The sequence below is a fragment of the Brassica rapa genome, chromosome A05 (genome assembly GCF_000309985.2).
Source record: "Brassica rapa cultivar Chiifu-401-42 chromosome A05, CAAS_Brap_v3.01, whole genome shotgun sequence".
NCBI classification, from domain to species: Eukaryota; Viridiplantae; Streptophyta; class Magnoliopsida; order Brassicales; family Brassicaceae; genus Brassica; species Brassica rapa.
Window position 1 is genome coordinate 11,767,973 of NC_024799.2, and position 18,450 is coordinate 11,786,422.

The window sequence follows — 18,450 nt, forward strand, 5'->3', positions numbered from 1 at the left end:
TGGCGCTTTCTCTGGATGCATCATGAATAAAGCCTGGCGAACCTCTTCCTCTGTTGCTGTTCTCAATAGTATCTGATTCATTTGAGGGGAAATAGACGGTACTATCTCATTCAGAAAATTATCAAAGTCCGTTGGGTTTGTAGTACTAAAAAGACCTTCAAAATAATCCACCGCCACCTTCTCAATTCCATTTTCCTCTGTAATCCAATTACCTTTATCATCATGGAATCCGACTATTTTATTACGGACCATACGCTGCTTTGTCAGAGCATGGTAAAATTTGGTATTGAGATCTCCAGATGAATGCCACATATTCTGGCTTTTCTGATGCAAATATTCCTCTTCATCCTTATACGCCTCTTGTAACTTTCTGGATACCTCAAGGATGTCCTCTTGTGATCTACTATTATCTGACTGGATCTCCTCAAGTGCATGTTGAAGATCTTTAATTTTATCCTTTCTGTATGGTTGATTATCCTTTCACCATGACGAAATTTCATGACGACAATTACTAATTTTTGTAACAACATCCTTCAGTTGTCCTTCATGATTTTCTGTCCATCCTGCCGCAATTGATTCCATAAGCCCCTCTTGGCCAATCCATCTCTTATCAAACCTGAACTGACCCATTTTTTTCCTTAATATCTCATCCTCCAAAAAAGCTATCACAGGGCGATGATCAGAGCCCACCATCCTCAAATATTCTGTGTAAGAACATGGGAACAGTGTATGCCACTCCTCATTTGCCAAGGCCCTATCCAATCTACATCTGATCGTCATTGCTCCTTTTCCTTTACCTCTCTTTGCTTGCCATGACCATTTATTACCGTGAGCCAGAAATTCTAGTAGACCACTATTCCTTATCATATTGTTAAAGGGTATGGATGAGGTGGAACTTCTCAGGGATCCCCCATCCTTTTCATGATTTCCAGTAATCTCGTTTAGATCTCTAATAATAAACCATGGTTCAGAGCGTGATAATCCATACCGAGTTAGTCTCTCCCATACCTGTTGTCGTAACTTTCGCACCGGGTCCCCCATAAACAAAAATAAGAAAAACTTGTTTTCTTTTGACCACCGCCTCGATATCTATCATTCTGTTGCTAGAAAATAAGATTTGAACTTGATACTCTTTATTGTAACAAAGAGCCAAACCACCACTTCTCTCGTTTGGATCCACAGTAACCAAACTCTCGTATCCAAAATTGCAAATGATGCTAACATCATTTGACATAACATCAAAATTGCAAATGATGCTAATAATTATTTTATCCGTAATATCAGAAATGTTATCAAACTAATATATTTATAACCAAAATAGAAAATATTTATAAGCTACAAATTGAAATTTAACTAAAAATATTTTAAAATATATGGAAGCATGAACATCTTGATTAAAACATAAAATAACACTAAAATTTTGACAAATGATAAACATAATATAAATATAATATAAGAGAATACAAAGATAATATTTAGTAGTTTATTATTTTTTGTGTTTTGTCTTACTATTTTTAAAATCTAAATTATAAGAACATATAATGTTTGTTTGCTATTATTATTTTATTTCTGTTTTATGAGTTGTGATTGTTTATAATACTTAATGCCATTGGATTTCTTTCCAGTCCACAAATACAATGAGTGCTTAATTTTTAAATTCAAGTTTCCTAATTTGGGTATTTATTTATAATTTTTTTTGATCCAAATTCTATCCTATAAATAAAACTATGAAACAAAAAAAAAATTAATACATTGATTACCAATATGAATATTGAAATTTTTTTAATTTTCTAATTTCAATTTAAATTTGCATATGATTTAATTATTATTTTTTACAAAGAAAAAAAATCTTATAAGTAAAATTGTTAGGTACATATATATATATATATATATATATATATATATCAGTCTACACATGGTACGGACCATCAACTAGTTAAATATGAATATACATAATCGTGTTTATGTAAGCCATAACGATAAATTGGTATGATTTTTTTTTAATTTATAAGAATAGTTTAATTTCCGGTTAAAATTGAAAATTATAAAATTAAAATATAAATGGCAATCCTCTTAAATAGTTAATTTCTTAACTTTTTTCACGAAAAAGCCTCAAGAGAGAAAAATGACCAAAAAAAGATTTCATTAAAGTGGCAATAGACTTTTATTTTCCTTGATTTATAGATATACATATATAAATAAATAAATAACAAAAAGTTGAGAAAATAAATACAAATAAAAAATATAGTTTCGAATTACATGTTTTCAAATTCAAAATTTTATAATTTTTATAGTTTTCTTCAATTTTTGTTTTTGAAAGTCAAAAAATCTTTTTGAAACTATTTTTAAAATTTTATTCGAAAAGTTTATATATTTAATTTTTATTTCTTAAAATTTTAAACCCAACCCTCAAAACCCCACCCAACTCTAAACCTAAGTTTAGACTTTTTTTATTATTAATTCTAAGGATATGAATGTATATTTACCCTTTTGTGTAGATCAATGTTTTTGGGGTTTTTTGTGAAAATTGATTAAAAGGACTATCCTACGAAATTTATAAACTTGATGTAATATATGGTTTTAAGTTCCCTTGGATGATGGATCATTTGACACAGTCAAAGTTCAGACGTTCCTATTTGGTGTAAACTTGTTACGTTAAACCAAATGCGAGCTTGTGCTCATTTACATAAAATGTTTGATGGACCAGTTGAGTCTATATATCATTTTCTTTCTGATGTCTCTCATCCTTAAAATTTTAGGCTTTATCAGACTATGGGTCCGACATGTGACCAATAAACGACGAAGAATAATGCATTGCCTAACATTCCTAAAAAAATGTTACCATTCATCATTTTTTTCTTTTCATTCCTTACCATTTCTTTTTTTTGTAGAAAAATAAAGAACAAAGTTATTCTTTGTTAGATATGGCATGGAACAACTATTTCTTTTCATTCCTACAATTTTATTCCTCTACGTTCTTTTTCTATTTGTTCCTCTTGTTTTCAGAATGGTCACCAGTCGGATCCTATATGTTTATTCTGGGTCATTTCCTAAATACATTTATTTACCAAAACATAAATTTTCTGTTTTGGAGGAGGAAGAAAATGGTTCTGCTGGAACCAGAATTCGACACTTTCCCATAAATCATTTGATACATTTGGAAAGCAAATAATGATTTTTTTAATGGTAAAAACACTTCTCTCATCAACACTAATTTGCGATTTGCTTCTCTGAAAACATAATGTTGGAGAAAGGCGAATCTTAAAGAGGAAGAGGAAAAGGATCCCAATGAGTCTCAAAACCGACTTATTGAGGCAGGCTCCCCCTTTACCCCAAATTTCGACTTGTCAAATTAATGCCTCATGGATTGATAAAATTCCGGTTAGTGGCTTATGATAGAGTCTTAAGAACCAAGTAGTGTTGATTTATTCGGTAGAAGCCTCTCAGCGTTACATACTAAGATGGAAGGATTACTGTATGCAGCAACATGTGTGAGAAATATGCAAATCCCCATGATTCGTATTGAGACTGACTGTTCATATTTAGTGGATATGACTACAAACCCTGTTTACTGGCCGATCTTCACTTCTGAGATAGATGTGTTTCGCCTTTTCCAAAAAGATTTGGGAGTGTGAACTTAATTCATATCCACATGTACGTATGTGCAAATTTATTAGCAAAGTAGGCTAGGAACATAGGCACTATATTTCCCATGTAAACTAAAGTCGGTCAGATTGAATTGTTTGAGATAAAAATTTCTCCTCCGATAAAAAATTGGTTTAATCGTATAGGCGTTGACAAAGAAAGTGTTTGATAGACTTTCCAAAACCCTTTTTTTTAACACAGAATTTCATTTATTTGAAGAGGTCCAACATAGTGCATTATAACAAAACAAATTTTGGGCAGAACATTCGAAACAAATGTAACAACAAAAGCGTTAAAAATAGTAAAAAATATCAATAAGTACCATCAAATTATCGTATAGAGCACTCCAAAAGAGACAAAGCGGATCTTACGGAGAGCGAGCAGAGGCATGAAGGGGATGAAGGCCCATTAAACATGCAAGTAGAAGCTCATAGGAGGGTCATAACCTTGAGGGTGATGACATGATTTAACCAAATCAGACCACCGCAGGCTAGTAAACGTGCGGAGCATCACAACATTAATGATTTCCAACTACATCAACTGCCAATCGTTTTCTCATGAAACCTCATAGGAGGCTGAAGACCAAAATCTTAATCTGAGCTTAAGGCTAAATGAAAATCCATGAGTGATAAATTAGAGAACTGCAAGATCTACTTTTATCCACAGTAGCGGCTTTAGAAGAACGCAGCATGATCCAAAGTCCAACTCCCAGTGATGAATCCTCACTCACTCAGACCAGTAACAACCTAATATACACTTGAGGCATTGATGTCTCCAATAACAAGATCACACCATCGACCTTCTGATCCGGTACCCGATCGTTGGCCTTCCAATCCGAAAAAAGCCAAAATTCTGTTACAAAAAAATCATTCCAAAATCCATTGAAGCGCCTTTTAACACCAGATAACGAGAAACATAAACATAAACCGCCACAATCATAAACCCGAAGAAGAGCCCATACCTGCAAACCACCACCAGCAATGAGACAAGTTGAATACCAACGAGATCTGCTACCACCCTCGAGTGAAATGGAAACCTTTTTTGGTAACCCAACAAAGCCTACGACGAAACATCACTCCAAAGGCTATTGCCGGCAACAGATTGACACACCGAAGAGCCACAACCACCGAAAAGATTAAGCTTTTGATATGAATAAGATTGTGCGAAAAAGAACCGTATGAACAAAGGAGGAGCCAAGGAGCTCTTTCCGGCGCCGACAAGAAGCCTAGCTACTGGAGAGGTAAGACGAAAAGCTTGATAGCTGAGAAAAGACTTGAAAGAAAACTAGGTTTTGGTATTCTGATTAAAAGTGGTTTCTTTTGTGGAGACACCATCTCGTCCTAATTTTCCCAGCTTATTTTTTTCTGTAAATTTTCTTTATATAAAGAGATAAAAATTTCAATTAGGTTAAATATTTTCTCTTAAGAAAATTTTTTGGAAGTCTTCTAACAAAAGTAAACTTCCAATAACCCATCTACGCTGTAGATGTTTTATCACTTTTGTTATTAGGATTTTTATAGTAATGCTTTACATAAGTTTTTGCTGTGGAAGCACTATAGTCTACTGGTTAAGGTTTAAAGCTTTCTACACCCATATCTGGAGTTATATTCCCAGAATATGCAATTGCTTGCAAATTATATGATGCGAAGCTTATTCGAAGTTTCAAAGTACTATAGACAGAGCCGTTCGTTGTGGTCGTCTGCTGCAGAGAGAGTTATCCATTGAAAATGTCGTACATGCATAACCGTCCGTCGATCCAAATGTTTTGGGGTGAGCTTCATTGTGGAACCTTTATCCGTGTAATTGTTCATCAATATCGCATATGTTACAGGTAGTTGATATATATAATAGATTTAGAAATTATACGATGATGTAATGGGTTATCCAGTGTTAAAAAAAAGTTTTAGCTGAGATATTTAAGTCACTAACATTTATTTAAAGAAAAAGTCTCCAATATTCTAGTTATCCTTTTATTATTTGGAAAATCATAAATACAAAAGTTTAGGCTTTGAATGTTTTATGGATTTTGAAAGTTTTTAGAAAGAGAAAAAGTGATTAATAAAATAATTTATTTTAACTAAACACTATTGTTGGTTTTAAAGTTTTTAAAGTCTAATTCCCATTCATAAATAAAGTTACGAAATAAAAAAAATTGTAAGACACATTTTAATAAGCTAGAAACATATAACACAAAGTCTCAAGTGAAATATGTAATATATTATGATGCACCTTGCACCAAATCTCATGTTAAGGCTTGCTCAACATGTCTTCAAAGTTTTGAATAAATACAACTAAAATAGTCCATATATAGTATTGTAAATATGCTTAGAGTCGCTTTTCGGACACAAACAAAACGTTCTATAACAGAACAAAAGTGTTATAAAATGTATACACGAATAATAAAATATTTAGCTAGTTTGTAACTTTCCTTGTACATATTTTTACTAGCACTTTAAAAAAAAGTGCTAGTAACAACTTGATTTTGGTGTTGATATGTAGTTTGAAACAAACCGATAAAAGACTGACCAAATCTTTAACATATTCTATTAGGTTTGCACATTCAGGATTTGCGACGGTTCAATTTTTTTTTTCCGGTTTTTGATTCTTTTGGATATATAGATATAGATATTTGTGGCTTTCAGGTAAGTTCTTTAGGTTTTTGGTTTAGTTTGGAAAACAAAGATAAGGAATTGGCTAACATCCAAGAAAATTGATCCAATTCACTTTTTCGAATAATATGGGTAAAAAATATAGTTCAAGTTGTTCGGATAAAATACTAGATAATATGGATAAAATATTGATTAATTCAGATAATTTATTTTGGATAAAAATATTCAAACAATTCGATTTTTTAGATAATTTATTTTTTAACAACAACTTTTATTTATATAAAATGTAACATTAGATAGTAAAAAATCACCAAATGCAAATATAAAATTAAATGAGAGCAATACAACACTTAAAATAAAAGTTGAGGAAGCTGTCTTCAGAACCATCTTGTTTGATAATAGAATAATAATTCAATTTTCCTTGATGTGATCTCTATGTTTAGACATCAAAAATGCAATGAGATTCCAGAATTTTCTTCTCGTTTTTCTTTGTTGTATAACTTTGTAAACTTCAAATTTAGATCTATAGATGTCCATTGGTAAATGATTCAATATAATGATTCTATCAAATGAAATAAGAACCAGAACTGCCAATCTTCAGCGATTTTAAAAACATCGCTATACAACTAAAATTTTGCTTTTCCAGTTTAGATTATTGCATGTACAGTAAATAACCAAACAAGGTGTCGAATTGCAATCTATGTAAATGTCAATTGCCTTTGTGGTTGCATCATCATGGAGAAATCCCATTTTCAATTTTGAACTCTCGATTGAGTAAAATCAAAAGAAGCCAATGGGATTGTCCATCAACTTCTAAATCCCTGACTCCAGTACACTCTTTTCATGGCAGCTTCCAGGGAATTTGTTTACAAATTAACACAAATAGGTTGACTGATATGTCGTCAATCATGGCCAGGAAGTACACGCTGGAGATTGCAACAACAAATTGAGAGAAATACTTAACAATCTATTCGCTGTGAGTAAATCTGAATTTCTTCTCCATTAGAGAGAAGAACAGAACATATAAAAATTGCTTTGAAAAATGCTTTTGATTTCCATCACGGAGAGTGTATATGTGAGACGCCAAAGTATTGTGAAAAAAGACGGTAAACACAAATGGACTCACTGTAAATACTCTCCAATGCAAAATAGAATTGTGGAAAATGAACTTTTTTTTGGATCCACCTGTTTCGATTTTGAAAGCTATGAATAGAAAGGAGAGATTAGACATATAAATCATATATTCAACATTGGAATCACAATCTGCAGGTGAGAAATTGCAGAAAAAGTGATAGTCAAGGCAATCGCCTTAACGATCTTGGAACCGCCTTTCCCTTGCAATATGTTTTTTTAGATAATTTAGTTTATAAATAATAAATATGGTATTTGATTATCTTAAAACTAAATATAATTATTAATACTATTAATATTTATAGTTCTATAAGTTATATTTTGAGTATTTGGATACTCATTCGATTTTGACTTCGGTTTTAGTTTTTCCTGGATAGAGAAACATAAACTGTTCGAGTGTTTGCTTTCAAATTCGATTTTTTTGAGTGTTTGCTTTCAAATTCGGTTTTGGTTTTGATTTTTCATTTCTGCTCCGTTTGTTTCGTCCATCTTTGGATAAAACATCCATGCCTATAGTATATAATGCATTTTGGTCCCAAATAGTCCAATGATATTTAGATAACTAAAATTTTTAATAACTAATGATTAGATGGAGAAAAACGCATCAACCTAGTCAGAAATTAAAGCAAAACATAAGTTACTCTATTAATAAAACAACTAGACTTTGATCCGCACATCCGTGCGGGTAATATTTCATTTTTATAACTTTTGGGCTAAAAATTTTATGATTTTAATTTTTTTATTACTAAACTAATAAATTATTTTATATAAAAAGCTGAAAATTTTGATGAGATTATTTATAAGTTTTTCAACATATTTTGTCATAATTAAAAATAAATATAATTAAAAATAAATATTATTTTTAATTAAAATTGATTTTTTAGTATCTTAAATAAATTAAAAAAATTAAAGTTTTCGAATAGCATATTTTGTAAATATCACTTAAAGTAAATGTTAGCTATATTATATTATATTTGGTATATAATCATTTTTAGATAATATATTGCTTTAATTTTAAAAATAAATAAATAGATAATATATAGTTGTAGATATAAAAGTTTAACATATATTAAGAATTTGATTTTATATAAAAATATTTAATAATTTACAAATTTTACTCCTTTTAAATGGTGAATAATATTTAAACTTTTTAAATGGTGAATACTATTTTATTTATTTATTTAAATGAAAATATTTTTAAAAATTAATTTACCAATTTAATATCATTTCATTTTTAATTCATATATTATGTATATTTTAATATAAATAGACAATAATTATAAAATTTATAAAAATTTAGCATATAATTTTATTTTATTTTGTTTTATGATAAATTTTTATTTAAAAGTAATTATAATAATATTTTATTACTAATTACGAAATTATTCAATTTATTAATTTAAAAAATATTCCCTAAAATTAATCCATATTGCTTACTCAAAGCGAAATCTACAAATGTTCGTATTGAAGAAATGTGCAGCTCACTTTTAGATTCCTTACCTTAAAGACCATTTTGTACTTTAGAAACAAAATATTGAACAACGACCAGCTACGTGGCAACAAGCCATCCAAAGGCCAAATAATGGGCAGTTTCGTAGTTATCATTTATCACTTTGCCGTTAGGCACCGTTGCTGGGAATGAAACACATTCAAGACACTTGTCTGAATATGAACATCATTATTTGCTTACCAAAACAAAAGGAGACTAGGAAAAAAAAAATTGTGCTATAAAATGGAGATGAACCCGATAGGATTTCGCCACCATCTTTTGCAGCCGCATAATTTATATCTCCCAATCTGTAACTCAACATTGTTCTCATGGCTGATTTAAACTTACGGCAGTTTCCCCCTCCTCCTTACGCAACGAGTACGACGCAGACCTTGTTCAACCCCCAAGAGGACTTACCGGGACCGAGATGTGGTCATACACTCACGGCAGTTTATCACCGCCTAATCCTCTTCGGCGGGGTTACTTTAGTCCCGAGCGGTGGATCCGATAACAGTACGTCTTTCATTGACTCCCTAATCCTACGTTTTCAAAATTGTTAGGGTTTTGGATTTCGTAACGTTTCTGGGACGTGGCTGTTTTTTTTGTTCCAGGTTTACAATGTTTAACCAATTCAGTATACTGTCTCAATTCCTTAACCAAGAAGTGGACAAGGTAACTGAGAACATTGATGTATCTCTCGTTTTCAGATGTTAATTAGCTTGTTTTGCTTAAGGTTTTTTGTTGTTGTAGATCTATAAATCATTTGATTAATGGTGTGTAATGATCCTTGATTGTTCAGGGTTTATCCAGAAGGTGAGCCTCCATCTCCTAGGACTAATCATGCAGCCGTCTCATGTGGCGATGGGGTCATTATTCAGGTGATATTGAAATGATCGTTTAAAGATTTTCCTTGGTTAGGTTTTGATTGTGTTATCTAGAGTCTAGACCCTCTATATGTATCTGACTGACACATGAGGATCGGATACTGTTTTCGTTGGCAGGGTGGAATTGGTCCATCAGGCATTTGTAACGGAGATCTCCACGTCCTTGACATGAGTAGTGATACGTTCAAATGGAAAAAGTATGGTGTCATTTATGGATTTCTGTGAGATTATATATATATACACGTTACCTTTTATCAATGAAATGTCTTCGCATTTAATTTATATTGTTCAGAGTGGTGGTTCAAGAGGGTATGGCTCCATGTCCTCGCTATGGCCATGTAATGGGTTTAGCTGGGGAAAAGCTTGTTATATTCGGTGGAATCAACGGTACAAAATATCTATATATTCGTTCCACTTTGGTTTGACATTGGTATACGTAGGACAAGCATGAGTAACAAATCATTAACATACCAATTAGTGTAGTTTTCAATCGCATTTGTTAGCATTGCTCTATATATATGTCTCCCTCTTAGAGAGAAAATTTCTCAAACAAATGTATAACATACCAATTAGTGGAGGTTTTAAATCGGATTTGTTAGCAATTACTCTATAAATTAAACCTTTCATAACAACAATATTGCATTTGTTTATGATTATTCTTTTTTTTGTGTGGGTGAAAAGTTTCTAAACGTTGATATTTAACACAAGTTTGTTTGTTTATGTCTTATGAAGAAGGAAATTTGGTTCTCGCCGATACATGGGCATTGAATACGACTAGGCACCCAAATGTGTGGGAAATATTGTACCCATATGGGGACCTGCCTTGTGGAAGAGTGTTAGTAAATTTGGTTGATTTAACTGAATAAACTGATGTCAATCATTTTTGTTTGCGTTAACTCTTCTTCCTTGTTTCATATTTTTATTAAGGTATGCTTCTGCTAGTAGTACTCGAGATCATCGTTATTTTATGCTCAACGGGGGAAGGGACCAACATGGGATGGTATATTTTCTTCTCCTGTGTAAAGATTAAAAAAAAAGTCCAAAACGTCAAGCGCTATAACTTTTCTTGTAAATTTATTCTTCTTTCGAGTTTTTCTCTATGCATCATGGCATATATATTTACCCTAATGTTTGCCTTTGCAGCCACTGGGAGATACTTACAAGCTGGAACCATTTAGCAGTAGTGGTTTTTGGGTGTGGACTCGTAGTCCACACTTAGATCTTTCCAAGAGATACCAACATGCAGCGGTCAGAACCAGAATCTTACCACACCACTTGCAATACACACACACATATACACTAACTGCGTTTACAAAATGAATTAAAAGGGGAAAGTATCTTAAGCGTAAAAGAATTATCTCTACTCTTAAAAAGAGATGACTGTTATTGCCTATTGACATGAAATGAGATGCATGTAGAAAAATATTACTAACATAATCGTCGTCTCTTTTTTAACAGGTTTTTGTAAATCTGCGATTGCATGTCTTTGGGGGTGCGCTGAGTAATACTCACCTAGTCGATGCTGAAGAAGCTGTTTCAGGTAATATCTAACTAGTTTTTATATTTCATGTGACGTTTTGCTTTTGTGTATTTGTTTCCCAATTTGTTTTTGGAGCTTTAACCAATGGTTAAGTGTTGAGTTCTCCTTCATTTATGGAATGCAAAAAAGTATGGATGATACTTTCTTTGTTTCTTTGTAGTGCTTGATACTTCTACTGGTGTATGGGTTGATACTTCTAATGAAGTTATGCGACGTAGTCTCCATGCTGCTGCATCGATTGGCAGCCGCATATATGTGTATGGTGGGATTAGAGAAGGTAATTATTTTGACCTTTTTCGCATATACCTAAGCATTGGTAATTTTGCAGCTTTCATTTTCTTTACCATTTTTTTGTGTAGGTGTATTACTCGACGATTTACTAATCTCTGGAGAACTTTTAAGTTCTGGACCAACAGTCCCATCCTTTTTGTGGAGGTCATATATCTGAACTTCTTACACCCTTTTAGTCTATGCATAATTTGACTTTAAAAATCCCTCTTTTTTTGTTTATTGGGTAGATCTCAAAACACTCCAAGGCCGCCTGCGAGTGACATGAACGATGGTTATAAGCCAAATTTCTCCAGAGAGAAGTTACATGACTTGGTTAACAAGGTATGAAAAAAAAACATATTCTCTACATCTTCACATACTTCATGCACTTACTTGGTTGATGTGACTGATGTCTAGGTCATCTCAACCTTGTTAAGACCTCAAACTTGGGAACCTCCTGTCGATAGAAAGTTCTTTTTGAGCTTCCCTGAATTGGCTGAACTGTGCTTCGCTGCGAAGCAAATCATCGAGCAAGAGCCAACAGTGTTGCAACTATATGCTCCAATAAAAGTCTTTGGAGATCTCCATGGTCAATTCGGTGATCTGATGCGGCTATTTTACGAGTATGGATATCCTTCAAGGCAAGGAGATATCGCGTAAGTTCAATACCAAAGATGTTCTTCTAAGTCATTATGACAGAGTTTTGCTCATGAATAGTCACTGAACAATTGTTTATAATATATATATAATGTGCCTTCAGGTATATTGATTATTTATTTTTGGGAGATTATGTTGACCGAGGAAAACACAGCTTAGAGACCATAATATTGCTGCTTGCTTTGAAGGCGAGAGATAGTCTATATACATCATCTATATTGATATTGATAAATAGCATTTTATTATTATTGTTTTTATCTTCAAAGATGCGTATATGTGTCTTTTGTGCAGGTTGAATATCCGAAGAACATCCATTTGATCCGTGGAAATCATGAGGCTGAAGCGACGAATACAGTGTATGGCTTCCTAGATGAATGCATAGAAAGAATAGTACGTGTCTGTCAATCTGTTCACAGAATATATATTTTCTACTTGTTCTTGGCTAATGAAGTAATGATAATCTTTTTCTCTGTAAACCACCAGGAGTGTAACGATGGGAATCGTGCATTTAAATTGATTAATGATTTTTTCAGTCATCTTCCCCTTGCTGCCCTAATCGAGAAGAAAATTTTCTGTGTACACGGTGGGATTGGTTCCTCAGTATTCACAATGGAACAGATTACAAATATCAAGAGGCCCGTTGATATGGATTGCGAATATAATTACAAAGTTGTCAAAGACTTATTATGGTAAAATAAAATAACATCCACTTTTCTACTAATTCTTACTTATTTTCCAAGCTTCTGTCTTCTACATATAAACAGGTCTGATCCTACAGCGCATGATAGCATTTTGGGCATAGGAGTAAATGAAAGAGGGTCCCATATTGTCTCTTTTGGGGTAAAAATTCTTTCTTTTCTTTAGATAACATTTCAAGCTCTCGGTCACTACTAAGGCATGGTGTCTTGTATATATATATATATATGCAGCCTGATAGGGTCAATGCATTTTGTGAGAGGAATGATATAGATATGATTATAAGAGGGCACGAGTGTGTACTTGATGGTTTCGAAAGATTTGCACAAGGAAAACTCATTACTGTTTTTTCTGCTACAAACTACTGCGGTAAGTATTTTTGGTTTTATATATTGAAAACAATACAAACATCCTTTTGAAAATGTATTAGTCTCTCTTTGCACTAGGGTAAGAAAAATAAAAATATATATATATATATTTTGGTATTGTGGTAAAATATATATATTTTGGTATTGTGGTAAACAGGAAAGTTCAAAAATGCTGGAGCAATATTAGTTATCGGTAGAAATCTAGACGTTGTTCCTAAGTTGATTCATCCTCTTCCACCTCCCATCTCACCTTCAGAAAACGTTCCGGACAAAGCATGGATTGAGGTAAGACCTTCTGGACCAGTATTATATAGATCATATGATCAAACATGTTTCGGTTGTTGTTTAGATTTATTTTTCTTTCTGCTCCCAGTTATCTCTGTATATCTTCACAAATTTAAAAGTTTGGTATAAAATTTAACATTTTTACCAAAAAAAAACATGTTTCTGTTGCTGAGTTTAAATATTGTTTTATAGGTGGACAGAGAGAGGCCGCCTACTCCAATTCGCGGGCAACGAAAGCCTGACTTTGAGCAAGGCTCAACTTCATAAAGAAGAGATTTTTTATTGGGAAGTTGCGGTTGAAGAGGTGAAAGCGTTCGTCTGCATGTCACAATAGTGTGGAAGAAACTTATGATTATCATTTATCTAGTCCCTAGCTTTTGTTTTCTTATAACTTTTAAAGAACTTGTTTTACAACTTTATTTGGTATTTGATGGGAGACTCAAGTTTCAAAGTGGATAATTTCTTGACCATTTTAAGAATAATTTTCATAATATGCAAATCTCCTAAATAGATTCCCTAGCTTTTGTTTTCTTATAACTTTTAAAGAACTTGTTTTACAACTTTATTTGGTATTTGATGGGAGACTCAAGTTTCAAAGTGGATATTTTCTTGACCATTTTAAGAATAATTTTCATAATATGCAAATCTCCTAAATAGATTTTTATTTTTTTTTATTTAAAAATAGCACACATATGGCAAAGTGAGCAAAATAGGTTTTACTAAAAGGTTAAGCGACAATTATATCTTCATTCATAAATATATACTGAGTGTTCTACCCGCATATGCGGGCATAGTGTTCTTATAAATATTTATATATTTATAACTATTAAATCAAAACTAACATAATAAATTATTAATTATGTTTTTAAAAAAGATAAATCAAACACTAAAATTTATATTTTATAATAGAAATAAATATTTTCAGATAAAAACACAACATATTTAGGAATTATCTTATGTTTTAAAAATATATTTTATTTTTGAAAATTTTATTATATTTACTTATAGTCAATTATCTAATATAACATATAAATAAAATATTATTAATATATATTCATTAGTTTTTATCAAAATATATAAATGGTTATTGGTGTGTTAAATTTTAAGAACATTCGCATATTAGAATTATTTTAGAAAATCATTAGCATTTAATTATAATTTTTTTTATATCTAACTATAAATTTTATAATAAAATATTATTTTCAGATAACAACATAATATATCTAAGAATTATCTTATGTTTTAAAACATGTTTTTACTTTTTAATCAGATAGATTTGAAATTCTTTTTTATTTTTTGATTAATTTAGATAATTTATTCATTAAGGGTATAAATGATATTAACCGCTCTAACTTTTAACGTGAGACTAGGTGTTCTACCCGCATATACGGGCATAGTATTCTTATAAATATTTATATATTTATAACTATTAAATCAAAACTAACATAATAAATTATTAATTATGTTTTTAAAAAGATAAATCAAACACTAAAATATATATTTTATAATAGAAATAAATATTTTCAGATAAAAACACAACATATTTAGGAATTATCTTATGTTTTAAAAATATATTTTATTTTTGAGAATTTTATTATATTTACTTATAGTCAATTATCTAATATAACATATAAATAAAATATTATTAATATATATTCATTAGTTTTTATCAAAATATATAAATGGTTATTGGTGTGTTAAATTTTAAGAACATTCGCATATTAGAATTATTTTAGAAAATCATTAGTATTTAATTATAATTTTTTTTAAATCTAACTATAAATTTTATAATAAAATATTATTTTCAGATAACAACATAATATATCTAAGAATTATCTTATGTTTTAAAACATGTTTTTACTTTTTAATCAGATAGATTTGAAATTTGTTTTTATTTTTTGATTAATTTAGATAATTTATTAATTAAGGGTATAAATGATATTAACCGCTCTAACTTTTAACGTGAGAGTTCTGTTGGAAAAATTTACTTCGCAAATAATAGTATAGATTAATTGACGAAAAAAACGCTTTCTCTGATGGCGATGGCGATGACGAACCAGTTCTAGGGTTCTGATGGTGTTTCGAAATTGGGATCCGGGAAATCGATGGGAAGGAGGAGATTTCGATTGGGTTATCAGCAAAGGAAAGATTGGATTCTCAGGATACGGGACTTCTGAGAGGGATGGTGATCGCAGTTACTTTGGGGAAATAAGATTTAGAGAATCGCAGGCAAAGGATCGAGATGGAGTGGATAGGATCTCGATTGCGATTCTCTTTATGCGGAGATCGTGTGATTTCCCAGGTATTTCTACAAATCATTCATTGCAAAGGATTGTCATTTCTCATATGGAGATTGAGGAAATCATTTACGGATTGGCTACGATGGGGATATGGTATTTGTGGATCTCGTGGGTTTGCGATAAACAGATATTAAGGAAAACTTGGAAGGGAAAACACAATTATGGTTTCAATTGTGGGATATTTGGTCTTAATAAAGGAAAATATGGGTGTAGAGAATCTGGAAACAGTGATCAATATAAAAACCATGGACGGAGCTTTATTTGCTGTATCACTTTTTTAAGTTTCTTGATATTTCTTCATAATAAAGATCCTTCTTTTGCTATTGTTTGCTTGATCATGACTCAGAGTCAACTTTTGGGATCCGGTGGGGACAGCAAGGAGGGTGAGGGGGCTCGGAAAAGGTTGAAGATCTCGGTGCCGCACTTTGACAATTCGGCTCTTGTCAAGACCTACTCAAAAAGTCTAATTGGAAGATGCATGAATCCACCAGAGCAGGATATGCAGGCACTGATACAGAACATTCCAAAAATCTGGAAGCTGGAGGATCGGATCGTGGGGACGGACTTGGGGTTTGGCAAATTCCAGTTCGATTTTCAGACGGAGGAACAGATTGAAGGGGTTCTGAAGCTACAACCTTATCACTTTGATTACTGGATGTTGGCTCTTGCAAGATGGCAACCGAGGAAGTCACAGCTGTTCCCGGCGGAGATTCCGTTTTGGGTGCGCGTTCTAGGAGTTCCCATGGAATTTAGGACACGTCCCACTTTGGAAAGCATTGGTGATTCTCTTGGAAAAACGGTCTCCGTAGATCTCGAGCAATTACGTGTTCAGGTGGTGGTGGATGCTTTTCAACAGCTCTGTTTTGAGACTACTGTGGATTTCAAGGGGGGAGAATATTATGAGGCGGAGGAAACTCTGATTTCTCTAAGATATGAAAAGCTATTTGGATATTGCCCTATCTGTGCTAGCTTGTGTCATACAGAAGCTAATTGTCCTCTTGCCAAGCCAGAGGTGAAGATGAGTCCAGAGAAGAGGAGGGAAACAAGAGAAGGTAATGGGGGGGGGGGGTGGCATGAAGGAGGGAAGCATGAGGATAAGGCTCGGAGTTATAAAGGGGTTGTTATTAATGGGAACACGGGCTATCAGCAGAAGGAGAGAGATGGTCGGGACTATTATGGAAAAGGAAAAGGTAAAATGATTGAGGAGAATGATTCTAAATGGGTGCGGGTGGCTGAGAAAGGGAATAAAGGATCGTCTAACAACCGTGGCAACTATAGGGGAAATGGTGAGGCTTATAGGCAGCGAGTGCCACGCAGAGAGGACTCAAGAGTGATAGCTCAGGAGGGACGTTCTAGGGGTGTTTCAGGACCGGTTGGAGATCAACAACTGCTGCGAGGAACGCACACAGAGGTTCAGGAGAGAAAGGTTGTAGAGGCTCAGGAGGAGGGAGAAATAAAGGCTGTGGAGGTCTCCAATCAACAACTACCTTCACAAACTTTTCAAGAAGAGCTTGCAAAGACGCAAGCGACCGGAACAAAGGTCATATCGGACGCAATGGATGCGGAAAGAGGGATACAAGTGATTCAGGGCCTGGTAGGGAATAAGCCTGCTATCAATGAGGATAAGATTATGGAGATGGATGAGATAAGGGAGGTTTTTCTTGCAAATGGGATCGACATGGATGCCGTAGATGATCTACAAGAGTGCTCTGAAAGAGAGATGGAGGAAGCAATGCGAGAGCTGGACAGGGCAGGTGAAGAAGATTTTCAAGAGGACGAGGCACTGGTTCTTGCTGAGGATGATAAGGTGATGGCTGAAGATGAACTGGAAAAGAAACATGGAATACGTAAAAGGCTTTTAAAACCAGTGGAGGGGACTGCGGTCAGTACTAAGATGAGGATTGCTAATGCATTGGCTTCCCCACGCAAGCGCACTGGAGCTAAAACAGGAACACGCCAGGGGGAGATCAACAAGCAACTGGATACTAAGGGCACGTCAAACCCGAAGCCGGGACTACCAAGACCATAATTTTATGTTTCAAAACGGCAGATTGGGATGGAGCAAGCAGGGCTTGGTTCTTGATATTAGCATTTGGAATTCAAAAATAAGCTTTATGAGCATTTTTCTTTTATTAATAATAGTTAAGGATTATGAGATTGCAATGGTTTTTTCACTTTTATGTTGTTTGGTTAAGCAATGGAATACGAGTTTGTTGCGGGATATGTGGTATTTATTTATTACTTTTGATTCTTTTGGAACATATGGGTCTTATAGAGGAAAATATGGGTCTCAGTGTGCTGGAGAGAAATGGTTTTTCAGGTGTATGGGGGCTTTAGTTGGCTCAATAGGCAAAAGAAAGGTAGTCTTTCCGTGTTTTTGGATCCATGGTTGGTTGGGAGTATTTAGTTTTTATTGTCAGAATGGAAATGGTAGAGACGTGTGCACCTTAGCAGGTATAGGGCACGATAGGGTTGTTGTATTAATGCTATGGCCTGTGGTAAATGTCTGGGTTTTGTATGTCAATATCTGTTGGTGTTGTTTTCGGGTGTGGCAGGAACGAGAGAGAATTGGGCAG

General features: G+C 33.1%; 2 protein-coding genes across 5 annotated transcripts; both read left to right on the forward strand.

Moving 5' to 3' along the window:
* The first annotated feature begins 8,591 nt into the window (after positions 1–8,591).
* LOC103868611 (serine/threonine-protein phosphatase BSL1 homolog) lies at positions 8,592–15,404 on the forward strand. Of its 4 annotated transcripts, XM_009146696.3 has the most exons (20): positions 8,592–9,387; positions 9,486–9,546; positions 9,674–9,752; positions 9,876–9,955; positions 10,051–10,145; positions 10,491–10,593; positions 10,686–10,758; positions 10,902–11,006; positions 11,217–11,298; positions 11,459–11,575; positions 11,658–11,733; positions 11,817–11,910; positions 11,986–12,224; positions 12,329–12,413; positions 12,517–12,615; positions 12,709–12,914; positions 12,990–13,065; positions 13,155–13,290; positions 13,447–13,574; positions 13,767–14,042. In XM_009146696.3, exons 1-20 carry the CDS (start codon positions 9,204–9,206, stop codon positions 13,839–13,841), a joined length of 2,193 nt encoding a protein of 730 aa, XP_009144944.1. In that variant the 5' UTR covers positions 8,592–9,203; the 3' UTR covers positions 13,842–14,042. The 4 variants fall into 4 exon arrangements, with proteins under 4 accessions (XP_009144944.1, XP_033147976.1, XP_033147975.1 ...); XM_033292085.1 differs by having other exon boundaries at positions 13,447–15,404; XM_033292084.1 differs by having other exon boundaries at positions 12,517–12,914.
* A 172-nt stretch (positions 15,405–15,576) lies between these two features.
* On the forward strand, positions 15,577–18,135 carry LOC103868612. Its single transcript, XM_009146698.2, has 2 exons — positions 15,577–15,876; positions 16,221–18,135. Exons 1-2 carry the CDS (start codon positions 15,817–15,819, stop codon positions 17,901–17,903), a joined length of 1,743 nt encoding a protein of 580 aa, XP_009144946.2. The 5' UTR covers positions 15,577–15,816; the 3' UTR covers positions 17,904–18,135.
* The last annotated feature ends 315 nt before the right edge of the window (positions 18,136–18,450 follow it).